Here is a 24,420-nt window from a genome sequence, read left to right on the forward strand (position 1 = left end):
GAAAGATGTCCTAGCTTTACGGAGGGCTTTTTTATAGAGCAACAGACTCTTTTTCCAGGCTAAGTGAAGATCTTCTAAATTAGTGAGACACCATTTCCTCTCCAACTTACGGGTTATCTGCTTTAAGCTACGAGTTTGTGAGTTATACCACAGAGTCAGGCACTTCTGATTTAAAGCTCTCTTTTTTAGAGGAGCTACAGCATCCAAAGTTGTCTTCAATGAGGATGTAAAACTATTGACGAGATACTCTATCTCACTTACAGAGTTTAGGTAGCTACTCTGCACTGTGTTGGTATATGGCATTAGAGAACATAAAGAAGGAATCATATCCTTAAACCTAGTTACAGCGCTTTCTGAAAGACTTCTAGTGTAATGAAACTTATTCCCCACTGCTGGGTAGTCCATCAGAGTAAATGTAAATGTTATTAAGAAATGATCAGACAGAAGGGAGTTTTCAGGGAATACTGTTAAGTCTTCTATTTCCATACCATAAGTCAGAACAAGATCTAAGATATGATTAAAGTGGTGGGTGGACTCATTTACTTTTTGAGCAAAGCCAATAGAGTCTAATAATAGATTAAATGCAGTGTTGAGGCTGTCATTCTCAGCATCTGTGTGGATGTTAAAATCGCCCACTATAATTATCTTATCTGAGCTAAGCACTAAGTCAGACAAAAGGTCTGAAAATTCACAGAGAAACTCACAGTAACGACCAGGTGGACGATAGAAAATAACAAATAAAACTGGTTTTTGGGACTTCCAATTTGGATGGACAAGACTAAGAGTCAAGCTTTCAAATGAATTAAAGCTCTGTCTGGGTTTTTGATTAATTAATAAGCTGGAATGGAAGATTGCTGCTAATCCTCCACCCCGGCCCGTGCTACGAGCATTCTGACAGTTAGTGTGACTCGGGGGTGTTGACTCATTTAAACTAACATATTCATCCTGCTGTAACCAGGTTTCTGTAAGGCAGAATAAATCAATATGTTGATCAATTATTATATCATTTACCAACAGGGACTTAGAAGAGAGAGACCTAATGTTTAATAGACCACATTTAACTGTTTAGTCTGTGGTGCAGTTGAAGGTGCTATATTATTTTTTCTTTTTGAATTTTTATGCTTAAATAGATTTTTGCTGGTTATTGGTAGTCTGGGAGCAGGCACCGTCTCTATGGGGATGGGGTAATGAGGGGATGGCAGGGGGAGAGAAGCTGCAGAGAGGTAGTCACGGTTTGGAGGATTTAAGAAAATTGGCCAGATTTCTAGAAATGAGAGCTGCTCCATCCAAAGTGGGATGGATGCCGTCTCTCCTAACAAGACCAGGTTTTGCCAATTATCTATGAAGCCCACCTCATTTTTTGGACACCACTCAGACAGCCAGCAATTCAAGGAGAACATGCGGCTAAACATGTCACTCCCGGTCTGATTGGGGAGGGGCCCAGAGAAAACTACAGAGTCCGACATTGTTTTTGCAAAGTTACACACCGATTTAATGTTAATTTTAGTGACCTCCGATTGGCGTAACCGGGTGTCATTACTGCCGACGTGAATTACAATCTTACCAAATTTACGCTTAGCCTTAGCCAGCAGTTTCAAATTTCCTTCAAGGTCGCCTGCTCTGGCCCCCGGAAGACAATTGACTATGGTTGCTGGTGTCGCTAACTTCACATTTCGCAAAACAGAGTCGCCAATAACCAGAGTTTGATCCTCGGCGGGTGTGTCGTCGAGTGGGGAAAAATGGTTAGAGATGTGAACGGGTTGGCGGTGTACACGGGGCTTCTGTTTAGGGCTACGCTTCCTCCTCACAGTCACCCAGTCAGCCTGCTTTCCCGGCTGCTCGGGATCTGCCAGGGGGTAACTAACGGCAGCTAAGCTACCTTGGTCTGCACCGACTACAGGGGCCTGGCTAGCTGTAGAATTTTCCACCGTGCGGAGCCGAGTCTCCAATTCGCCCAGCCTGGCCTCCAAAGCTACGAATAAGCTACACTTATTACAAGTACCGTTACTGCTAAAGGAGGCCGAGGAATAACTAAACATTTCACACCCAGAGCAGAAAAGTGCGGGAGAGACAGGGGAAGCCGCCATGCTAAATCGGCTAAGAGCTAGTAGCTACGCTAAGCTAGCGGATTCCTAAAAACACGCAAAGTGAATAATGTGTAAATAATTTAGAGGTGATTCAGCAGAAGGAGTGCTTTAGTTAAGGCACGTAAAGATTACACTGGGAAATAAATCGTAATCTAGGTAACTAGATCAATCTAACTGCGCAGATTAAACAACTAACAGATACAGAAAAACACCGCTGTGCTCCGGAACAGGAAGTGATACAATACCGCAGTGAGAGCCAACCACCAGTCATATTTATATTTATAAATATAAATGTATAAAATTATAAAATGTATACATTTTTACAGCAGTGTGTAAACTGCCTTGGTTGGACAGTAATTTACACGTTGTAAATATGTCATCTGGTAGTTCAGGCTCTCTTCCAAAATTTTTTATAACAATGTGAACATTTTCTTGAATTGTGTATTTTTTGGGGGTGGGTGGGGGATTATTACTCATTGAAAGGTATGTTCCAGCTTTCACTTCATGAAATATTCATATCATTGAACTCAAATATTCATTATTTGTATACTAGTGCATTGCGCGTGGGGATCCACAGACTCTAGATTGGGTAATGCTTATAAAATATGTAGCTGACATTTTTCAGGGGTGGTAATAAATTATTTAAAGTTTCTATAATGAGTTAGAATGGTGTGTGAGTCCAGAATGTTTTGAGAACCTCAGACCTCAACATTTTTTAGAAGAACTGAACCCTTTTATTCCCTGTGAATTACATATATATATATATATATATATATATATATATTTTTTTTTTTTTTTTTTTTTTTTTCACAAATCTAAATTTGTGTCAGTGAGCACTTCTCCTTTGCCGACATAATCCATCCCACCTCACAGGTGTGGCATATCAAGATGCTGATTAGACAGCATGATTATGGCACAGGTGTACCTTAGGCTGGTTGCCAACTGTCACTGGATTGTCACAGTCCATTTTAGCACCCACCTGTGGACATAGGCTGTCAATTTGGGTGGCAGCCATTCGAACCAACTTCACCCCCTCTTCATTGTTGGAGATGGAGCAAGCCAGGTTGGCAACCTAAGGGGGGGTGCGGGAAAAATATACAAGATTATTTAAAGCTTATAATAACATCTTTGACATTTCAAGCAGTAAGCCATGGATTTGATTAAAACAAAAAACAGACTGCTCATCAGTTGGGGTTCTGAAAAACAGAGAATTTTCATTAAGCCTGTAAAGCACAAACTGTTATGTTTTACCTGAACCTAACAAGCAGAAAAAGAAACATGAAATAAATTTGCCCTGTGCTGGTATGATTTTCTGAACATGGATGTAGTATAATACTCACTCCTCACTCACTCATCTTCAACAGTCATAGGGCGTGAGGCATGTAGTATAATACATGCGATAGAAAAAATATGTACATAGGACAAGCTGTATGCATTGCTGTCTATCGTGCAAAATCACTGTAAGGAAAATAACATCTCAAATACCTCCAAGATGTAGAACCTTTCCTAATGTGAAACCCTTAGTTGGCAAGTACCAGGCCTCTTCAACTTGTTTTGATGGCAGGTGGCAGCTGGTCTGTCAAAATGGCTTTGAGCAAGACAGTGATCCCCATAATTACATGACCTGCTCCCATCCATCAATCAAAGATAAATATGTGGTAAACAAATGCAGCTAAAGAAAATGGTCTTCGATCAAATTACAGTGAAGGTATTTTTGTTTCTGCGAATGACACAGATCTGTGAAAGGGAATAATTTATGGGTTGCTTGATATTACAGAGCACTCTGTAATACAGCCAACAATCATGATAAAAATATATGGGAGGAACACACACACACACACACACATATATATATATATATATATATATATATATATATATATATTAGTGTAGAGTCACATAGACGGGAAGATGGTGCACAATTACAGAGGTAATTGGATTCATTCAGATTTAAAATTCTCAGCTGCATTTTCAGTATGCGCGTGACGCATGACGAGCATGCCCAAATCATTATGAGGTTTAGTGGTGCAAAGATGGTGGTGCTTTATTGCATAATTAAGATGGTCCTTATGTATGTGCATCTGTGTGCCACTTTTGTCTCCTCTTGTTTAGACTACTGTAATGCACTTTTTATCGGCATCAGCCAAAATGCACTTTCTCGCCTACACGCTCTCTCTCGCTTACGCTTATTTCATTGTTTGTTTTTAAAGCTTTGAATGGACTGGCCCCGACGTACATTTCGGACCTCATCCGAATTTATCAGCCTCCCCGTGCTTTGCGGTCCGAGGGCCAGCTCCAGCTTGTGGTGCATGTGACGAGACGTAAAACTAGGGGAGACAGGGCTTTTTCTGTTGTGGGCCCTCAGCTGTGGAATGATTTGCCCCTTAACATCCGAACAGCCCCCACTGTAGACTGTTTTAAGTCCCGTCTATAGACCCATTTTTATGCTTTGGCTTTTAACACCGCGTGAGTGTGTGGTCCTCTGTGTGTTTTTTCTTTTTCTTTTTTTTTTGGTTTTGTACAGCAATTTGGAAACTATGTTTGTGAAATGTGCTATATAAATAAAGGGTATGGTATGGTATGGTATATTGACAGAAATAAATAGCGTGGGCATTGTTTACCTTTCAGATAGGGATGTACAATTCCCTTTCAGTGAAAAAAACATCATTCATTTTAGGTTATCACTTGCAGTTCATAAGAAATGGAGGTTGGATTTAGTCAAATTTTTAAAAACATTCCATCATTTAATGTTTTATGGCAACTGTTTGTGTTGTCATGAAGTGGGCAGTACGGCTACAAAGCAATCAAGTTTATTTATTTATTTATTTTCCCAACCTGAAAAAAATAATTCCAGCTTGATGAGGGATGAGAGTAGAATAAAATAGAACAGAATTGAATAGAAAGGTTACATTTTAAAATTAGACATAGGGGAAACTGGTGCACAGTGAATCAGAAATGATGTTTTGTGGCAGCAAAAACACATTATGCATAGGTGTAGGTCATTCCATTGTGGATTTAATACAGCAAGTTACTGTTTATAAGCAGGCATGCACATAACTAGTACTCATGGTGCTGGGTACGTGCTAAAAAGAAATAATGCGCAGCAGAAAACACAATGGAAGCACTTCATGGGAGGAAAGCAATGACAGATTGTAGGAAAAGTGTTTCTCTCTGTGTGCTGTCTGCTGTGGATCAATTTATACTCAACAAAAATATAAACGCAACACTTTTGGTTTTGCTCCCATTTTGTATGAGATTAACTCAACGATCTAAAACTTTTTCCACATACACAATATCACCATTTCCCTCAAATACTGTGCACAAACCAGTCTAAATCTGTGATATTGAGCACTTCTCCTTTGTTGAGATAATCCATCCCACCTCACAGGTGTGCCATATCAAGATGCTGATTAGACACCATGATTAGTGCACAGGTGTGCCTTAGACTGCCCACAATAAAAGGCCACTCTGAAAGGTGCAGTTTTGTTTTATTGGGGGGGGGATACCAGTCAGTATCTGGTGTGACCAACATTTGCCTCATGCAGTGCAACACATCTCCTTCGCATCATCCGTGAAGAGAACACCTCTCCAACGTGCCAAACGGCAGCAAATGTGAGCATTTGCCCACTCAAATCGGTTACAACGACGAACTGGAGTCAGGTCGAGACCCCGATGAGGACGACGAGCATGCAGATGAGCTTCCCTGAGACAGTTTCTGACAGTTTGTGCAGAAATTCTTTGGTTATGCAAACCGATTGTTCCAGCAGCTGTCCGAGTGGATGGTCTCAGATGATCTTGGAGGTGAACATGCTGGATGTGGAGGCCCTGGGCTGGTGTGGTTACACGTGGTCTGCGGTTGTGAGGCTGGTTGGATGTACTGCCAAATTCTCTGAAACGCCTTTGGAGACGGCTTATGGTAGAGAAATGAACATTCAATACACGAGCAACAGTTCTGGTTGACATTCCTGCTGTCAGCATGCCAATTGCACGCTCCCTCAAATCTTGCGACATCTGTGGCATTGTGCTGTGTGATAAAACTGCACCTTTCAGAGTGGCCTTTTATTGTGGGCAGTCTAAGGCACACCTGTGCACTAATCATGGTGTCTAATCAGCATCTTGATATGGCACACCTGTGAGGTGGGATGGATTATCTCAACAAAGGAGAAGTGCTCACTATCACAGATTCAGACTGGTTTGTGAACAATATTTGAGAGAAATGGTAATATTGTATATGTGGAAAAAGTTTTAGATCTTTGAGTTCATCTCATACAAAATGGGAGCAAAACCAAAAGTGTTGCGTTTATATTTTTGTTGAGTAGTACACACAGGCACCATGAGTACCAGTTATGTGTACCCCTGTTTATAAGGCTGTGTTATTTATTTCTCCCCAAGTGCAATTTACAGGGGTTTAAAATCGATTTAAATTTTTTTGATTCCCTGTGCCCCAGACAATAATTCACAGGGCACAGTGAATCAGCATCCGGGGCACAGGGAATCAACTTAGAATATAATGAATTCTCAATTTTCAATTTATTTTCATTTAAATACCACCAAATCACAACAGAGTTGCCTCAAGGTGCTTCACACAAGTAAGGTCTGACCTTACCAATCCCCAGAGCAGCAGTGGTAAGGAAAAACTCTCTCTGAGGAAGAAATCTCAAGCAGACCAGAGTCAGAGGGGTGACCCTCTGCTTGGGCCATGCTACAGCCATAAATTACAGAACAATTCACAAAACGAATATACAAGAAATGCTGTTGGTGCACAAGACAGGAGAGTCTCCAGCACAAATACCACACCCATCTCTGGATGGAGCTGCACCTTAAACAGAGGAAAAAAAAAACAGACTCAGGCATCAGAAAGACAAGAAATACAGTATAATTTGCCAGTATTAAACAAGAAAAACAGGAAATACTAAGGTGATCGCTGGGCACTAGACCTAAGCTTCACTAAAAGACCCAGAATTTAGGTAAAGTTAGGGCCACGGCATGCTCCGTTTCCTAATAAAATTAATTAAAAGAGTAAAAAGCATAGAACTATACCATGCCAGTATGCTAGACATACGAAAAGGAAAATAAGTGCATCTTAAGTCTGGACTTGAACATCTCCACAGAATCTGACTGTTTTATTGATGCAGGGAGATCATTCCACAGAACAGGGGCATGATAAGAGAAAGTTCTATGACCTGTAGACTTCTTATTCACCCTAGGGACACAAAGTAGTCCTGCACCCTGAGAACGCAAAGCCCGGGCAGGTACATAAGGTTTAATTAGGTCAACTAGGTAGGGAGTGCCAGTCCGTGAACAATTTTAAAGGTTAGTAGCAGAACCTTAAAATCTGATCTCAGTGGGACAGGAAGCCAGTGAAGAGATGCCAAAATGGGTGTAATGTGGTCAAACTTTCTGCTTTGTGTCAAAAGTCTGGCTGCAGCATTTTCAACCAGTTGGAAAGCCCTAATGCTGGACTGCGGTAAACCAGAAAACAGAACATTGCAGTAGCCCAATCTTGAAGAGATAAACGCATGGATCAGGGTCTCAGCATCAGCCATAGACAGGATGGGACGAATCTGCGCTATATTTTGCAGGTGGAAGAAAGCAGTTCTTGTACTACTTCTAATGTGGAAGTCAAAGGACAATGTAGGATCAAAAATTACCCCAAGGTTCCTCACTTTGTCACTGTGATGTATGACACATGAGCCGAGGCTAAGCGTTAACTGGTCAAACTGATGCCGATGTCTCAATGGACCAAGAGCCATCATGTAGCTAGTAGTGAGTCTTATCAGAGTTTAAAAGTAGGAAGTTTCTAGACATCCACTTCTCACTGACACAAGGCAATCTTCTAAGGATTTTATGTGAATGAGATTACCAACAGTTATCGGCAATCCCAAAATGTCACAATATGTGCCCAAGGGGTGCTATGTAAAGGGAGAAAAGCAGGTGGCCTAAGACGGACCCCTGTGGAACCCCACATTTCATGTCACTAAGGTTAGAGGTGGTGTTACTGTACAAAGCACAGTGAGAACGACTGGTCAAGTATGATGTCAACCATGCAAGGGCACTCCCAGTAATCCCAAAATGATTTTCCAGCCTATCAAGTCCAATATGATGATCCACGGTATCAAATGCAGCACTGAGATTTATCAGCACCAGAACCGTAGTGGTGTCTGAACCCACTGCAAGCAGAAGATCATTCACCACTTTAGTGAGAGGTGTCTCTGTGGAATGATATTTTCTAAAAGCAGACTGAAGTGGCTCAAAGAGATTATTCTCAGTAAAATAGTCCACGAGCTGCCCTGACAATACTTTTTCCAGAATTTTAGAGCAAAATGATAGATTTGATATCAGCCGATAGTTTTTCAATACACAAGGGTCAAGATTAGGTTTCTTAAGTAATGGTTTAATCACTGCAGATTTGAAACATTCAGTAACAGATTCAGAAGTTAAAGAAAGATTAATAATTTCCAGCACAGTCTGCCCAGGAGTGTGCCACAGGTCCTTAAGCAGTTTTGTTGGTATAGGATCAAATAAGCAGACTGTGCGTTTTGCTGACGTTACGACTTTTGTCAGCATGCCTAGAGAGATACTATCAAATTCTGTAAATCTAGGTAATACCTCAGTAATGGCAGCCACCTCAATAGCAGGGTGTAGTGGCTGGGTTAAGGCATGCTGGGATATGTTTACCAAATATCTTCTATTTTCTTCTCAAAGGAATCCAGGAAATCTTGGGCTGTAAAAGGAGAGTGACTTATAGGTGGTTGTCCATGATTAAGTGTTGCCACTGAACTTTGAGTTATGCTTGTTTTTGTTGATCAAATCAGAGTAATAGGTCCACTTTGTAGCCAGTAATGCATGCTTATAGTCTAAGATAGCATCACACCACGCAATGTGGAATACTTCTAATTTTGAACTGCGCCATTTCCGTTCTAGACCTCTAGGCCTCTAGAGGTCACACAGGTAATCATTGAACCAAGGTGACTGTGTTTTGGGGGAGGGAGGTTTTTACATGAGTGACGCAATCATGTCATGTGTAGTTTTGAGCACTTGTGGATAGTTAGCGGAAAGCTGTGCCAACCTTCAACGTCCTAAGTTTGCATCAAGCAGAGGTCATGAAATTTCTTCAAAAGGAGAAACTTAACACAGCAAGGTATGGTATATTGACAGGTGTAAAAGGGAGACCCTCTGAGCCAACACAGGATGGCTCGGTGTCATAAACCCCCACCCTTTCCAGGATTTAAGACTCCCCAAAGTGCATTCATCACGGAGCTGCAAATTCCCTTATCAGCCCGAAACCAGATGTGCTAATTCCTTTCTATCATAAAAAAACAGACCACAGAAAGACATATCTGCCCCCAAAAGTCCTAAAAATACGTCTTTACAACCAGATTCAAGAAAAAAACATCTCACTGAAGAAATGCCATCAACTTGTTGATCACAGTCCAGTTTTTCTGATCAAAATCGACCCAATATTGACCATGTTCACATTTTGTGATGAAATCCAAAACCCAGTCTGTTCCAGTCCATGGAATAAGAGTGACCCTTGTTGGATGGATGAATTGGGGAAGGACATATTCCTGTCTTGTATAGTATTATAAATTGTAACCATGTTTTAAAAAGTGCATTTTATTGTTGTAACAGAAAAAAGAAAAGAAAAGAAAATGAAACATGTGACCATTTAACCTTACACGAGATTTATATATATATATATATATATATATATATATATATATATATATATATATATATATATGGTATTTTGTCCTTGGATTATAGACTAAAGAAAGATTATCTAATGTGCTTTTTCATATATAATTGTGTTGTGTGTGCATTTCCACAGAAAACCATTTACAAGAGTTATCCTACAGGACTTGTTTGGTTTTAAAGTGGGAATCTAAGAGTGGACAGTGATTTATATATAAAACCAGATAAAGAAACACAGAAAAAAACTACAGTACCCAGAATTCTTGGGGGTAGAGCTTTTAACCCTTTAAAAAGCCTGCACCCCGGGAAATCTATCTCTTACTCTTTCTCTTTTGTGTGGCTTACTCTTTCGCCTGGCTCTTCTCCTATGCCCTTTTCTTTGGTCCCGAGACGCTCGCCTCCCCATCCAGATTTTACTTTTGTCTAACACCACTTGACTTAAACTTATTTCTTGTTTGTGCGTGCCAAAAGAAATTACTTTTTCCCTTTTTCTACAAATAACCTTTTCAACTTTTGCAAAGTTAAACTCACAGGCGCATTTAACTTCCTTTTTCAATTTTTAAAATTAAAACATTTTCTTCTTCAACTCCAAATTCCTACCGTGAACATTTTTCTCATAAAGTCAGCTATTGTTGTATTGAGTTTTTGATTTGACCCGGCTTCCAAAAGACGACGACAAAAGATGAAATTTGGATTTTTTTGATAGAGAATAAAGACGCTCAAACCTTTATTCTGATGAGCCCAGACTACACGCGCAGCAGAGATAAAAACACCCAGGTCAGCTGAGATGTCAACAGCAATTTAAACCGCTGCCACAAGTCACAGCATAAAAACTGAACGCGTCCCCGGTAACCAACAAAACCGGGCGGGTTGACCGGCAGAGTCTCTTTGTCAAGGTCCCTGAAGCAGATGTGTGACAGACGTAGCATCAACTGAAAAGGAGACGATTCCAGCATCTGACCATTGGAGACCGATCTGCACAGCGCCTCCAAAGTAAGACCAGGCTGCGGTGTCAGACAAAAAAAAAAGAGTGGCTTTATTTAACTCTATCCAACAGTTCTAATCTTCTCTCACTTTAATAAATACCAAAGTAAATTCCCTGCTGATTAGGATGAACTTAGCTCCTAAACTCAGGCTACGAAACCAAATTATCTGAACATCATATAATCATTGCTCATTGAATTTCGTCATCATCAAATTGCTTACTGTGATATGTCCTGTTATTTAACTCCTGCCTGAGTTAAATAAACATCTTAAACATGTGAAGTTGTCTGTGATTTTGTATGGTTTTACAGAGGGTGTCATATCTGACCTGCAGAACACATGCCTGGAATATTGAGACTGAGTAATTAAATTGAGACTAAGTAATTAAATTGACACTAATTAATTAATGAATGTTTAAATTAAAATGCCTATGCTTCAAATAGATGGTGCCCTTCTTCGAGGTAGAAAATCTTGAATCTTCGACTGGACTGGGTTGCTTGACGCGAGGACGTTTCGCTTCAAATCGCAGAAGCTTCCTTAGCTAAAATTCTTGCTCTGGTGGTCTGACTTCTGTCTTGACTCTTGTAGGGAAGAATACTCAAGAAGTCACAAAAGCTGGAGTTTTAAACCTAACCAGACCCCTCCTACTGAGAGGCAGACTGCTATAGGCTAGTGACTAAACAATAGCTCTAATTAGCACCTATTGTGCTCTAGTTAGCACCCTCCTAATGACAGGGCAGCTGTCCCTCCTAATGATGGGACAGAACCTCTCATGATGGCTCCGTTGACAACTCTGCTGATGACGTGAATGACTCATTACCATGAACAAAAGACTGAAACTGCTTTGACCTGAGTACCCCATTGTAAACAGGGGATAATTTTACCTTCTTCGAGGTAAAATTATCCACAAGTGATCATTTCATATATCCTAAAACACATATTATATTCTTCCTGATTCTGCTACACTGTCTACTGATTGGGTATTTGCCAAATGTGAAGCGAAGACATCAGGCAGTCCAGCTTCGAGTGTGTGTCGAGTCCCGATCGCATTGCCGAAATCCTAATGCATCCACAATTTCCATAAATGATTTGCAGAGGGGACCAGAAGGCTTATTTATATGAACGTGAAAGTCACCAATGATCAGAATGTTCTCTGCAATAGTTGACAAGTTAGAGATGAATGCACCAAATTCATCTAAGAATTCAGAATACGGGCCAGGAGGCCTATATACAGTGACAAAGTAATACGGCTGATTTTTATTCTTCTGAGCTTGGCAATATGTAGCATCGTGGGTAGAGCGGAGAATCAGATGCTCAAACGAGTTATATTTGTGAAAAAAATCATGAAAAAACACATGATTATAAAGATTTCTTAAAATTATTACATATATGCTGATGCATATCCATCCATCCATCCCGATCCACACACACCTCTGCCAGCTCCTCCGGGGGAACCCCCAAGGTGTTCCCAAGCCAGCGGAGATATGTAGTCCCTCCAGCGTGTCCTGGGTCTTCCCCGGGGCCTCCTCCCAATGGGATGTGCCCGGAACACCTCTCCAGCGAGGCGTCCAGGGGGCATCCAGAAAAGATGCCCGAGCCACCTCAACTGACTTCTTTTGACGTGGAGGAGCAACGGCTCGACTCCGAGCTCCTCCCATGTGACCGAGTTCCTCACCCTATCTCTAAGGGAGCGCCCAGCCACCCTGTGGAGGAAACTCATCTCGGCCGCTTGTACTCACGATCTCATTCTTTTGGTCATGAGCCAAATCTCATGACCATAGGTGAGGATCAGAACATAAATCGATCGGTAAATCGAGAGCTTTGCCCCCCTACTCAGCTCTCTCTTCACCACGACAGTCCAATACAGAGACCGCATCACTGCAGATGCTGCACCGATCTGTCTATTGATCTCACGCTCCATCCGTCCCTCACTTGTGAACAAGACCTCGAGATACTTAAACTCCTCCACTTGAGGCAAGGACACTCCACCGACCTGAAGAGGGCAAAGCACCTTTTTGCGGTCGAGAACCATGGCCTCGGATTTGGAGGTGCTGATTTTCATTCCGGACACTTCACACTCAGCTGCAAACCACCCCAGTGCACGCTGAAGGTCCTGATTTGACGAAGCCAAAGCCCCTCTAGCTGCCACCTTATCGTGGTGGGGGAGTTTACGTACCCGGATGATCCTAGGAGCTATGTTGTCGGGGGCTTTGTGCTCCCTGTAGGGTCTCCCAAGGCAAACAGGTCCTAGGTGACGGGTCAGACTAAGGGCAGTTCAGAACCTCCATGACCAGTAAAAAATCAAGGACCGAGACGTCGCCCGGTATGGCGGAGCAGGTGTCCCACCCTGGAGCCAGGCCTGGGGTTGAGGCTCGCGCGCGAGCACCTGGTGGTCAGGCCTTAGCCCATGGGGCCCGGCCGGTCTCAGCCCGAAAGAGTGACATGGGCCCGCCCTCCTGTGGGTTCACCACCTGCAGAGGGGGCCATGGGGGTCGGGTGCAGAGAGCATTGGGTGGCGGTTGAGGGCGTATTATATTCATCCTGTGACTCTGTTCCCTACAGTCAGCATACGCTGGCCAAATTGTCAAGGTGTGACAGGGGTGTCAGGGACACAAATCCTGAGAATGCAGAGCACGGGCTAGTATGTAGGGTATAATTAGGTCAGCAAGGTAGGCAGGCACTAGCCCATGAATTAACTTATAAATTAGCAACAGAACTTTAAAATCTGACCTCACAGAAACAGGAAACCAATGAAGGGATGCCAAAATCACTGTAATGTGGTCAAACTTTCTGCTTCTTGTCAAAATTCTGGAAGCAGCATTTTGAACCAGTTGGACACCCTAATGCTGGACTGTGGTAAACCAGAGAATAGGCTCACTGCAATAACCCAGTCCAGAGGGGACAAATGCATGAATCAGAGTTTCTCATTGCTGGCATTGCAATTCGATTCTTGAATGAAAGAAAAAAAAAAAAAAAATCAAGGTTCAAGGTTACTTTATTTATTCCAAAAGGTAAATTTGGTTTGGCAGTGAGTCACTCCATTCATAACAATCACATAACACATAAATATTGATAAAAAAATACCATAAGTATAATAAAAATAAAAATACAATGAGCAGTGCAAGTACAGGCCAATAGCATGGCACCCAGAAGAAAGTCACAATGCGTGTGCCATCTCAATGCAAAATAGCAGATAAATTAATTAAATATACATTCAAAGTCATCTGTTAAGAACAGTAATAGCAGCAGGAATAAAAGTGCTCTTGTAGCGCTTTGTTCTGCAGGAAGGAGCTTTATACCTCCGTCCTGAAGGGAGCAGTTCAAACTGATCAAAAAGAGGATGTGAGGCGTCCTTTAGAACTGCCTCAACCAATCTCTGGACCTGCCTCATGTACAGAGAGGTTGGATACAGCTGAGACTCTCCTCAAATCTGATTCAGACTGTTTTCGTTTTTAACTGAAATTTCCAAACCATGACACCAAACAGAAAGATAAAACAGATTCAATATAACAACAATAAAACATAGTTAACAGTGATTTGTTAATGTGAAAGGATGCTAGTTTTCTAAGACAGAACAAGCGCTGGTGTCCTTTTTTATGCACCACTTCACAATTTGACTCAAAAGTGAGTTTGTCATCAATGACAGTACCCAGATATTTATAGGTGCTCACAGTTTCTACAGCCTGACCTTTTAGGAGAGTTGCTCCATGTTTGTGGGAACCCTTCCTAAAGTCAATGACCATATATTTAGTCTTCAATACATTCATCTGTAGAATAAACTTCTCACACCAGTCCAAGAAATCATCAACAGGACCGTGGCCAACCTCATTGTCCTGTAGCAGGCTGACAATAACAGTGTCATCTGCATACTTAAGAATAGTCCTCCTATCCCTCCAACTTCTGTAGAGATCAGTGTATAAAATATACAAAAGTGGAGAGATAGCACTACCTTGTGGTGACCCGGTGGAGGACTGGGTCTGATCAGACAAGACCCCATTTACTCTAACTTTTTGTGTCCTGTTAGTGAGGAAGCTCAGAATCCAGCCCACAAGACTGCAACTTAGATTAAAATGTTCTAAAAGTCTTGAGGCTAAAATGTGGGGCTGAATTGTGTTAAAAGCAGAAGAAAAATCAATGAATAAAAGTCTGGCATGTGCACCTTTCCCTTCAAGGTGTCTGAAAAGTAAGTTCATTAAAGTGACTGTGGCATCCTCGACCCCTCTATTTGGCCTATAGACAAATTGCATAAGGTCCAAGTTGGCACCTACTTGATTAATAATTTCAGTTCTCACCAATTTCTCAAAGGTTTTCATGACAATGGACGTCAAAGCTATAGGCCTAAAGTCATTTAGAACTTCTGGAGTACAATTTTTGGTGGCAGGGACAACAACAGCATCTTTCCACACTTTTGGCACAGTTTGCATTTCCAGAGACATATTAAAGATAAATTGGAAAATAGGACTCAGCTCTTTAGCACAATTTTTTAAGAGGCGACTGCAAACATTATCAGGGCCCTGATGTTTTGGTTTGAGGGCACAAAAAGATTTTTCTACCTCTTTTTGAGAAATAAAAAAGTGCTGAAAAATGCACATTTTGCTGTCTTGTTGCTGGCAAAGAAATACTTGAATGATCCAAATTTATTATCTCTTGGCCCACTGGTGCGGAAAAACAAAAGTCAATTCTTAAAAACAATGCTCAGATGGCCGAAGCCTTTGTACAGGACTGTATGCATATATTTCACGACATGGAGCTATTTATTTTGGCGCAAAGCTGAACACGTACAGTATACTCAAAAAATATATACATAAATATAACAATTTTGTGTTCATTTCAATTTTACATGCTCTGAAGGAAAGGTCCTATGCACAAATAGAGGAACTCTAGTGCTGTCATTTTTTTTTTTTTTTTTTTTTTTTATACAGCACCAAATCACAACAAACACTGCCTCAATGCGCTTCACACAAGTAAGGTCTAACCTCACCAACTCCTCGAGCAAGCATTGGCAACAGTGGTAAGGATGTAATGCATAATAGCTGTTCTGTGATCCATATGGACCACCACCCCATGGTTCAGCACATATATGTACTATGGTTTAATTGCAAAATTTCCAAAATATTGTGAATACAGGTTCATTTCCATGGTGAATTGTTTTTAAAGTAATAATTTTGTTAAATGCTGATGCAGAGTTGCAGCAAAATAAAAGTATGAGCAGGGACCAGCAGTTGTAAGTTCACGTGAATGGAGCACGTTTAAAGCAAACAACCTCACAGAACAGGCATATATATTAAGGGAATCACAATGCATGTATTTGTATTGAACCGTATGGTACACACGTTGTTTCAGTTGACAGAACTGTACGCAGAATACATGGTACGACTCTGCACAGTATGATTATACACACATGCGTATTTGGTTACAGAGGTCACTGACACATCAGAGAGAAGCACTGCTCATGTCCACAGACTGTATCTCTCTAGTCGCATGCTCTGTGCAGGAGGCATCGTCAACCCCCCAGCGCCCCAGAGGAAACAACAACCCAGCCAGCTGAAGCAAGCAGAAACTTTGAAGCATAAATGGAATTGGTTAATTTACCTTTTTCTTACAAAATAAGATCCTTAAAGCAAAAGTGTTACAATCCACATTTGTGTTGAATCACTGTCCCTGTATGAGATCAGACAGATCATTTGAGTTCAGACAGACAATGCCACCAACTGATGACAAAATATAATTTTTATCTTTTGTCATAAGGTGATGGTCTACTGGTTAAGGTGTTGGGCTTGAGACCAGAAGATCCTCGGTTCAAATCCCCACCTGACTGGAAAATCACTAAGGGCCCTTGGGCAAGGTCTTTAATTCCCTATTCCTCCCGGTGTGTAGTGAGCGCCTTGTAGGGCAGCACCCTGACATTGGGGTGAATGTGAGGCATAATTGTAAAGCGCTTTGCGTGTCTGATGCAGATGGAAAAATGCTATATAAATGCAGTCCATTTACCATTTACTGTAAAATTTCACAGATGAGATGCTGGTCGAATAAGTGACACTGTGTAGAGTGATTTGAAATCTATCCAGAGTGATGTTTTATGAGATGCCATCATTTGCACAAAAATAAAAAATAAAAAAATAAAATGAACAAAATATTGAAGGTGGTCTGGTACAACATGTCGTGAAACATAAAAAAAAAAATAAAAATACACTGCACAGTAAATAAATCCCAAAGTGAATGACAAGTGATGTAATCCAGTTAGCAAACATTAAATGAAAAAAGTTCATATTTACAGTTTGTCTGACAGTACTAAAGTGCCTGACGGCAGGTCTTGGCTGCTCACAGATTACAACTACTGTATAAGTATTTGAAGAATTTTCAAAAACCAAACCCATACCGAACCGTGAGGTGTGAACTGAACCACGACTTGACTGTGACACCCCCATTATACATAGATACACACACACAGTGCATCTGGAAAGAATTCAGTGCTTCACCTTTTCCACATTTTGTGGTGCAGCCTTAATCAAAAATGGAGTACTTTTTTCCATCAAATTCTGCTCACAACAACCCACAATGACAACATGAAAAAGTTTTTTTTTTTTTTTTGGCAAATTTATTAAAACTATGAAAACGTGTGCACATAAGTATTCACACCCTTTGCTCTATTCTATGCATCTTTGGTAACTATTACAGCCTCAAGTCTTCTTGAATATGATGCCATAAGCTTGGCGCACCTAACTTTGGGCAGTTTTGCCAGTTACTCTTTGCATCACCTCTCAAGTTCCATCAGGTTGGAGACATTGGGGAGCACTGGTGCACAGCCATTTTAAGATCTCTCAAGAGATGGTCAATCGGATTTAGGTCTAGGGTCTGGCTGGACCACTCAAGGACATTCAGAGTTGTCCTGAAGCTTCTCCTTTGTGCTTAGGGTCATTGTCCTGCTGGAAGATGAACCATTGCACCAGTCTGAGGTCAAGACACCTCTGGAGCAGGTATTCATCCAGGATGTCTCTGTATATTGCTGCATTTATCTTTCCCTCAATCCTCATCAGTCTCCCAGTTCCTGCCACTGAAAAACATCCCCACAGCATGATGCTGCCACCACCATGCTTCACCGTAGGGATGGTGCCTGGTTTCCTCCAAACATGGTATTTAGGTTAAACAGTTCAATTTCTGTCTCATCAGACCAGATAATTTTGTTTCTCATGGCCTGAGAGTCCTTTAAGTACCTTTTGGCAAACTCCAGGTCGGCTGCCATGTGGCTTTTACTAAGGAGTGTCTTCCATCTGGCCATTCCACCATACAGGCCTGATTGGTGGATTGCTGCAGAGATGGTTGTCCTTGTGGAAGGTTCTCCTCTCTCTACAGAGGAATGTCGGAGCTCTGACAGAGTGACCATCAGCTTCTGGGTCACCTCCCTGACTAAGGCCCTTCTCCGCCAATCACTCAGTTTAGATGGTCGGCCAGCTCTAGGAGGAGTCCTGGTGGATCAGAACCTCTTCCATTGATGGATGATGCAGGCCACTGTGCTCATTGGGACCTTCAATAGAGCAGAAATGTTTCTGTACACATCCCCAGATTTGTGCCTCAAGACAATATGTCTCTGAGGTCTACATACAATTCCATTGACTTCATGATTGGTTTGTGCTCTGTCATGCACTGTTAACTGTGTGACCTTATATGTAGACAGGAATGTGCCTTTCCAAATCATGCCCAATCAAGTGAATTTACCCCAGGTGGACTCCAGTTAAGCTGTAGAAATATCTGAAGAATTATCAGTGGAAATGATTGAGCAACATGCTCATGTCATCAGACCTCATGGCAGTGCAGTTAATTTTCACATCTTCAGACTCAGTATAATGCAATACCACCCTTAAATAACTCAGATTTCAGCATGAAGCCTAGCTTTGAATCTGAGTGAAAAAGACACATGCCTATTGGCAGCAAAACGTGCCAGTCTGTATTAGCACATCTAGTGCTCACATGTCACTGTCTGAGGCAAATTGAGGTAAATCAAATTTGTGTTGGAGAACTCTTGCTAAGAGTGCCATCTTTTTTACTCATGACAGCAATGAGCACATTGATGGATTGCCTTTGTGTGTGTGTGTGTGTGTGTGTGTGTGTGTGTGTGTGTGTATGTGTGTGAGTGAGTGAGTGAGTGAGTGAGTGAGTGAGTGAGAGAGAAGCACGCCTAATTGTGTAAATGTGTGCTGCACATAATGTAATTTCTTTTTGAAAAACATACAAATCATAATTTAAAAAGTATGTCCAGTGTAATTTAAACTGTGTATATAAACACTGTTTTGCTAAATGCATTATGTTCTGATGTATTTGCAAAGTTGATTTAGAAATGTATGTTGTAAAAGTGAAGAAAATAATGGCTATTCTTAAAGGATTATTAACTGAGTGTGGGGCCTGTACGGGAAAATATCAGACCAAAGTGTAAGTAAGGACTGAGTGTTAGCAAAAACAGGGTTTTTATCAAACAGAGGTTTGATAATCCCATACAGACTGAGCAAGTGAGGTTAATAATAATGTGTGTATATATATATATATATATATATATATATATATATATATGTGTGTGTGTGTGTGTGTGTGTGTGTGTGTGTGTGTATAACACACAAACTTACGTTATTGCCCAAATATGAAAGCTGCTGATGGTTTTGGGCTCATCGTCAGAGCTTTCGCTTCACTTCCATGAAGACCTTGCTCACAGATGGTCCAGTCGTTAGCTGGGAAGCTTTCAACCTGTTTTTTTTTTTTTGCCCTGATGCTGTTTAGATATTTATGGAGCATGTTGGTGTCCGAATTAGTTTTTCTCATTGTGTTTTTAACTTTCTGGTTTGTAACAAATGGGATACAAGTTTCAGACCGACTGTCATAGTAACCGGTCAGACATGGGAAAATATGGGACTGAAATCAGCCATTCAGAGCACATGTAGCATCGCACCCATATAATAAGTTTATTGTAAGTCAGTTTTATTTTCATTTAAAAATATGTAGCAGGGCAGCATGGTGGCTTAGTGGCTTTTCATATATTGTGCCAAGCTGCACAGCGCAGAAGAAGGAAAGGTGAGCCAGAGCTTTTTGTCTTTTCTGCATTCTACAGGTGCTTTTATTTTTACATGCCCACAAACAGACAGGGTAGTGAAGACATCAAACACACTATACTTTTCACTCATGGTACCAGCAACATGACACTTCAATAAACTGACTAAACCAACTGAACTACAAAAACATATTAAATCAAAAACACGAACAATACTGTTAAACTAACATGAACCACAATAACCACATTTGAAACCCCAACACCCCAAACTCCCATGGTGCATTGCAGCCCACCATCCATTATTCACTGTTGTTAGCTAACGTCGCTAATTTCTCCAAAAAATATTGGTCCTATCAACTTTGTTTCACAGTGTTCACCCTTGACTCATACATGTACTGCTTTGTGTCTTTTCTTCTTGTCCAAGATAAAACACTCATTTTGTGTGTTGTTGCAGCAAGCAACAGTTTGAAAATATTTACCTTTTGACAGCAAGTGTGCCGAAATCACTCACCGCTCCCTCCAAAAATAAAATGTTTGACATTGAGAAATATGCTGTGTGGTGACTGCGTATCAGCCAGGAAAAAAAAAAAAACACAACTAACCAAGCCAAATGTATATAAACATGAAACTTTCACCATTACAAATATTCCCTCATGCACCCCCTAGTGGTTATACACACACCCCAGTTTGGGAAGCTCAGGTTGACAATATAAGGCCAGTAAACAGAAGTTCTGTTCTCTGTCTCCACCTGCTTCAATTGTTTCCCTTCTAGTTTTGCTCAGGCCCAGAGGCCCTCTGACAACTGCAGGAGGCACACATGGCAGAGGTGGTATTGTAGGCTGGCAATAGGCTCAGCCATCCCACTGACAGTCCCTCTTACTCAACACAGAAACCTGGGTCAGGGCCAGCACTCCAACATCAAGCCAAAATTACTAATTGCAGTTATCAGTGGAAGAGCTCTGCCTGTGAGGTTTTGTTTTGTTGCAGAGCTAAAGAATAAAACCGAGACAGAAGGTTTGCGATGATGCCACGTGGGGCAAATACTGATCGGATCAACGTGTTGGAACAGAAAGCCCAATTGTAAATGACGTGCATTTGAGTGTAAGAGCCTGTGTGTGTGTGTGTGTGAAACACAGGAAGGAAAAAAAAAGATCAGAGAAATTTCTGCTAAATGCTTATTCCATATTTTATTCCAAAAGAAAGAATAATTATTGTTGTCCTTTTGCATTGCCTTGAATAATCACTTCACAGGTAAATTAATGGTTTTAAATGGGATACATGCAGATGGCACCAATATGAAATGGCCATTCTCATCTAAATGTAAATGGAAATGACCTGAATGGAGCTGAGTAACCAAAAATTTATTTCACTGTTTAATTTTTAGCTTAGCGATTTGTTTTGGGCAACACATAATGATTTTGGGACATTAAGCATCTCTCTCTCTCGCTCTCTCTCTCTCTCTCTCTCTAACAATGCCTACTCTCTCCAGGAAATCAAGATCACAACAATTAACACAAATGTAACCAAACCCTGTGAATTCTAGATGACCTTGCAATTTTGTCCACGCACTATAACCAATCACCGTGACGTCCTGTGATGCTCAGTCACCAAGGTTAGGTAAGATTACTTTGAAAGAATACATGTACATACATTTGGATTTCTTGTAATCTGATTACTTTAGGATTACATTTCAAAGTAATCCTATCCAACACTGTCAGTCACATATGCCACACATTGAACTGTATGACATTATACTGACTTCCTTGTTTCTGGTTGTGGCGATGTAGGATTTACCACAGTATCCACATTTGGATAAACTCAGAATACTGTGTACCCCAAATCCTGGTGTGATGAGGGTGTCATGCACTTCCAGATTTGAAACAAGCTCCTTAACCTTATATCTCAGTTGCCTTGCAGTCTTGCAATAATTTTGTTTGGTTCTTAAATGGTTTGGAGTTTTGGCTTTGATTAGGACAATGGTTAAGGTTTAATAGTTCTCAAATACACAAAAATATGGAAAATTTAAAGAATACTTGGGCAGCACCGTGGCTTAGTGGTTAGCACTGTTGCCTTCCAGCAACAAGGTCATGGGATCGCTTACCACCTGGGGCCTTTCTGTGTCGAGTTTGCATGTTCTCGCCATGTTTGTGTGGGTTCCCTCCGGGTGCTTCCTCCCACATCCAAAGACATGCAGGCTAGGTGAAATGGAATCTTTAAATTGACCACAGGTGTGCGTGCGGGTGTGAATGTGTTTATGTGTCCATGCGGCGCTGCAATAGCCTTGTGTCCAGAGTGTACCTCGTCTCATTGCTAATGTTAAGGTGCACTGACATGTGCATGACTTTGATTCACGCACTTCCACGACCTGTGTTGTACAGGAGAGTAAACTCATCTTTAACAGGTGCAGACTGAATGTGACATTTCATGCTAATGTTAACTTGCTATGGTTGCATTATGTGACTAGTGAGATCTGAAGACACATGAACGATTAAATACATGTTGATTCACTGCTTTAAGGCAATTTGCCCACTATGATTCAACTGAGCATAGCCAAATTTATTAGCTGTGTTAGCTGTATTTATTAATTTATTTACACAATAAACGTATCATTAATCTATTGTAAAATTGTACAATTTATTTGTTAGCTGAATTGTATTTATCAACTGATGTGTTTCATAACTACTATGATTAAAAGAAACACACTATTGTTATTTGGGAAATTTCATATACTTCATAATTTAATACATTTACTGTACAATAATATATATTTTAAGTATTTTTATTTTGAGGAATTTCTGCTTGATTAAAGTGCATTTATCCACAGGGATTGTGCTAGATCTAGAATATTTCTCAGTCACATACAGCAAAGAACACAGGGATGCAATATGAAGGTCTCACATTTATGAATATAAATTATGACTAAAGACTGGGCAAGGCAACTCCACAGCTACTCTGCATACACCTGATCCCATTACATGCCAGAAGCTAAGCAAAGTAGGTCCTGAATATTACTGGGATGGGAGACCACTTTGGGAGACCAGGAGATCACTGATTGACAAACATCTTCTACCATAAAACATATTTACAGAATGGCTAAAAAGGCAGAGCTCCAACTTCGATGTCAATGTCAGCTACTGAGTTAAGCTAGCAACTGAAGAGAGAAACAAGATATGCAACACATGCATGATGGTTAAATATGGGTCAAAATATTCAACAAAGCAGGTAAGTAAAACCGGAATGAGAGAATAGATGGGACATTTGGCTGGGGATAATATACAAATTGTTTGTGAGTTCAATGGTACAAATATTTCATGAGGTGAAAGATGGAATGCTCCATACAATGAGGTGAAGCCGAGTTAAATGGTACGTTCCAGCTTTCACCAAAATAAATATTCGTTCCTTTGAAAGAATGGAAAAACATTCATTATTTTTCTCATATAACAGCTAAAATAGATGCTTGTCATTTGATATTTTATTAATTTCTAAACAACAGACAAGGGACTTACATTTGGTGTCACACTGGTTTTTTGATGTCAACAGTTCAACATGAACTTTAAATTGGAGTCCAAAATTGTTCTCAGTCAACTTAGAAAAACAGTTAGATGTAGTCCGTGATTAAATGTACTGATTTTGTGTACTTCCAAAAAAAAAGACTTTGTGTAGTTCCTCAGTCCAGCAAAAACTCACATCAGAAATGTACCCAGCTTTTCATGCTAACAGTTCTTCATGCCTCCAGACGGCTTACAGCATAGTGGATGTTTTGTGTGTGTGTGTGTGTTAGAAGAATTATAGCACCGTGAAAAAGCTCCTTCAAATTGTCATCCACCACCAAAACAAATGCCACCCCAGGTAGTGTGAGCATGCGCGGTGGTCAGAGCGTGTAATAGCACATTTCATATAGCACCAAAATTGCATGCTAAAAAAGAACTATTGATGGTGAATGAAACACAATGGCAAATGGTATGAATAATCCATGTCATGTGACATACAAACCACCAATGAAATGACAAGGATCCACTCAGCCGTTACATAATAGCAAATATTTTCATCTGTACTGCAAATTAATGATGACCTACTGGAAATAATGATTCAAAATGGTTTATCCTGGAGTTCTCATGCTTGTGCTGAGCTGCCACTTCGAACACTGGTACCTGCTGGTGCTTCAGGAATATGAACTCATATCAAATTGTAAATTTCATATTTATAGGTGACAGTCACAATCACTAGCACATATGTTTCTCATTGGAAAAACTTTCATGAAATTAGATATCTGAGGTTGCAACAATCCCCTCAAAAAAACCTGTGAAATCCTGCAGGAACTGTCTGCCTGCATGCAATATGTACACATTTGATATTTCTGATTGTAATCTCACTGTACTTTCTCATGTAATGCAGCAGTATTGTGAAGGTCAGTTGTAAAATGCTTTGCAAAAACAGTTTGCTGAAGGTTTCTCTTGATGAGGTGAACACTATTGCCTCTGCTACAGACCATGAGAGCAGTTCAAGAGAGTGCGAGAGCTAAGCCAGAATTAAGGCTGTTCTTCACTTCACTCAGGACATTCGTTGGTCTCCTGATCCATGCCATTTCTGCTGCCATGTCAAGCAGCTCCAACACAC

At 40.7% G+C, this 24,420-nt stretch overlaps 1 protein-coding gene across 1 annotated transcript in view; it reads right to left on the minus strand.

Annotated features, from left to right (window-relative positions):
- The window catches only part of ctnna2 (catenin (cadherin-associated protein), alpha 2), a 1,141,281-nt gene that overhangs the window by 111,355 nt on the left and 1,005,506 nt on the right, over positions 1-24,420 (minus strand). Inside the window, exon 10 of the mRNA XM_034187601.1 lies at positions 3,067-3,159. Coding sequence (XP_034043492.1) covers positions 3,067-3,159 — 93 coding nt within the window. The remainder of the gene's footprint in view (positions 1-3,066; positions 3,160-24,420) is intronic.

This window comes from Thalassophryne amazonica, chromosome 15 (genome assembly GCF_902500255.1).
Source record: "Thalassophryne amazonica chromosome 15, fThaAma1.1, whole genome shotgun sequence".
NCBI lineage: Eukaryota > Metazoa > Chordata > Actinopteri > Batrachoidiformes > Batrachoididae > Thalassophryne > Thalassophryne amazonica.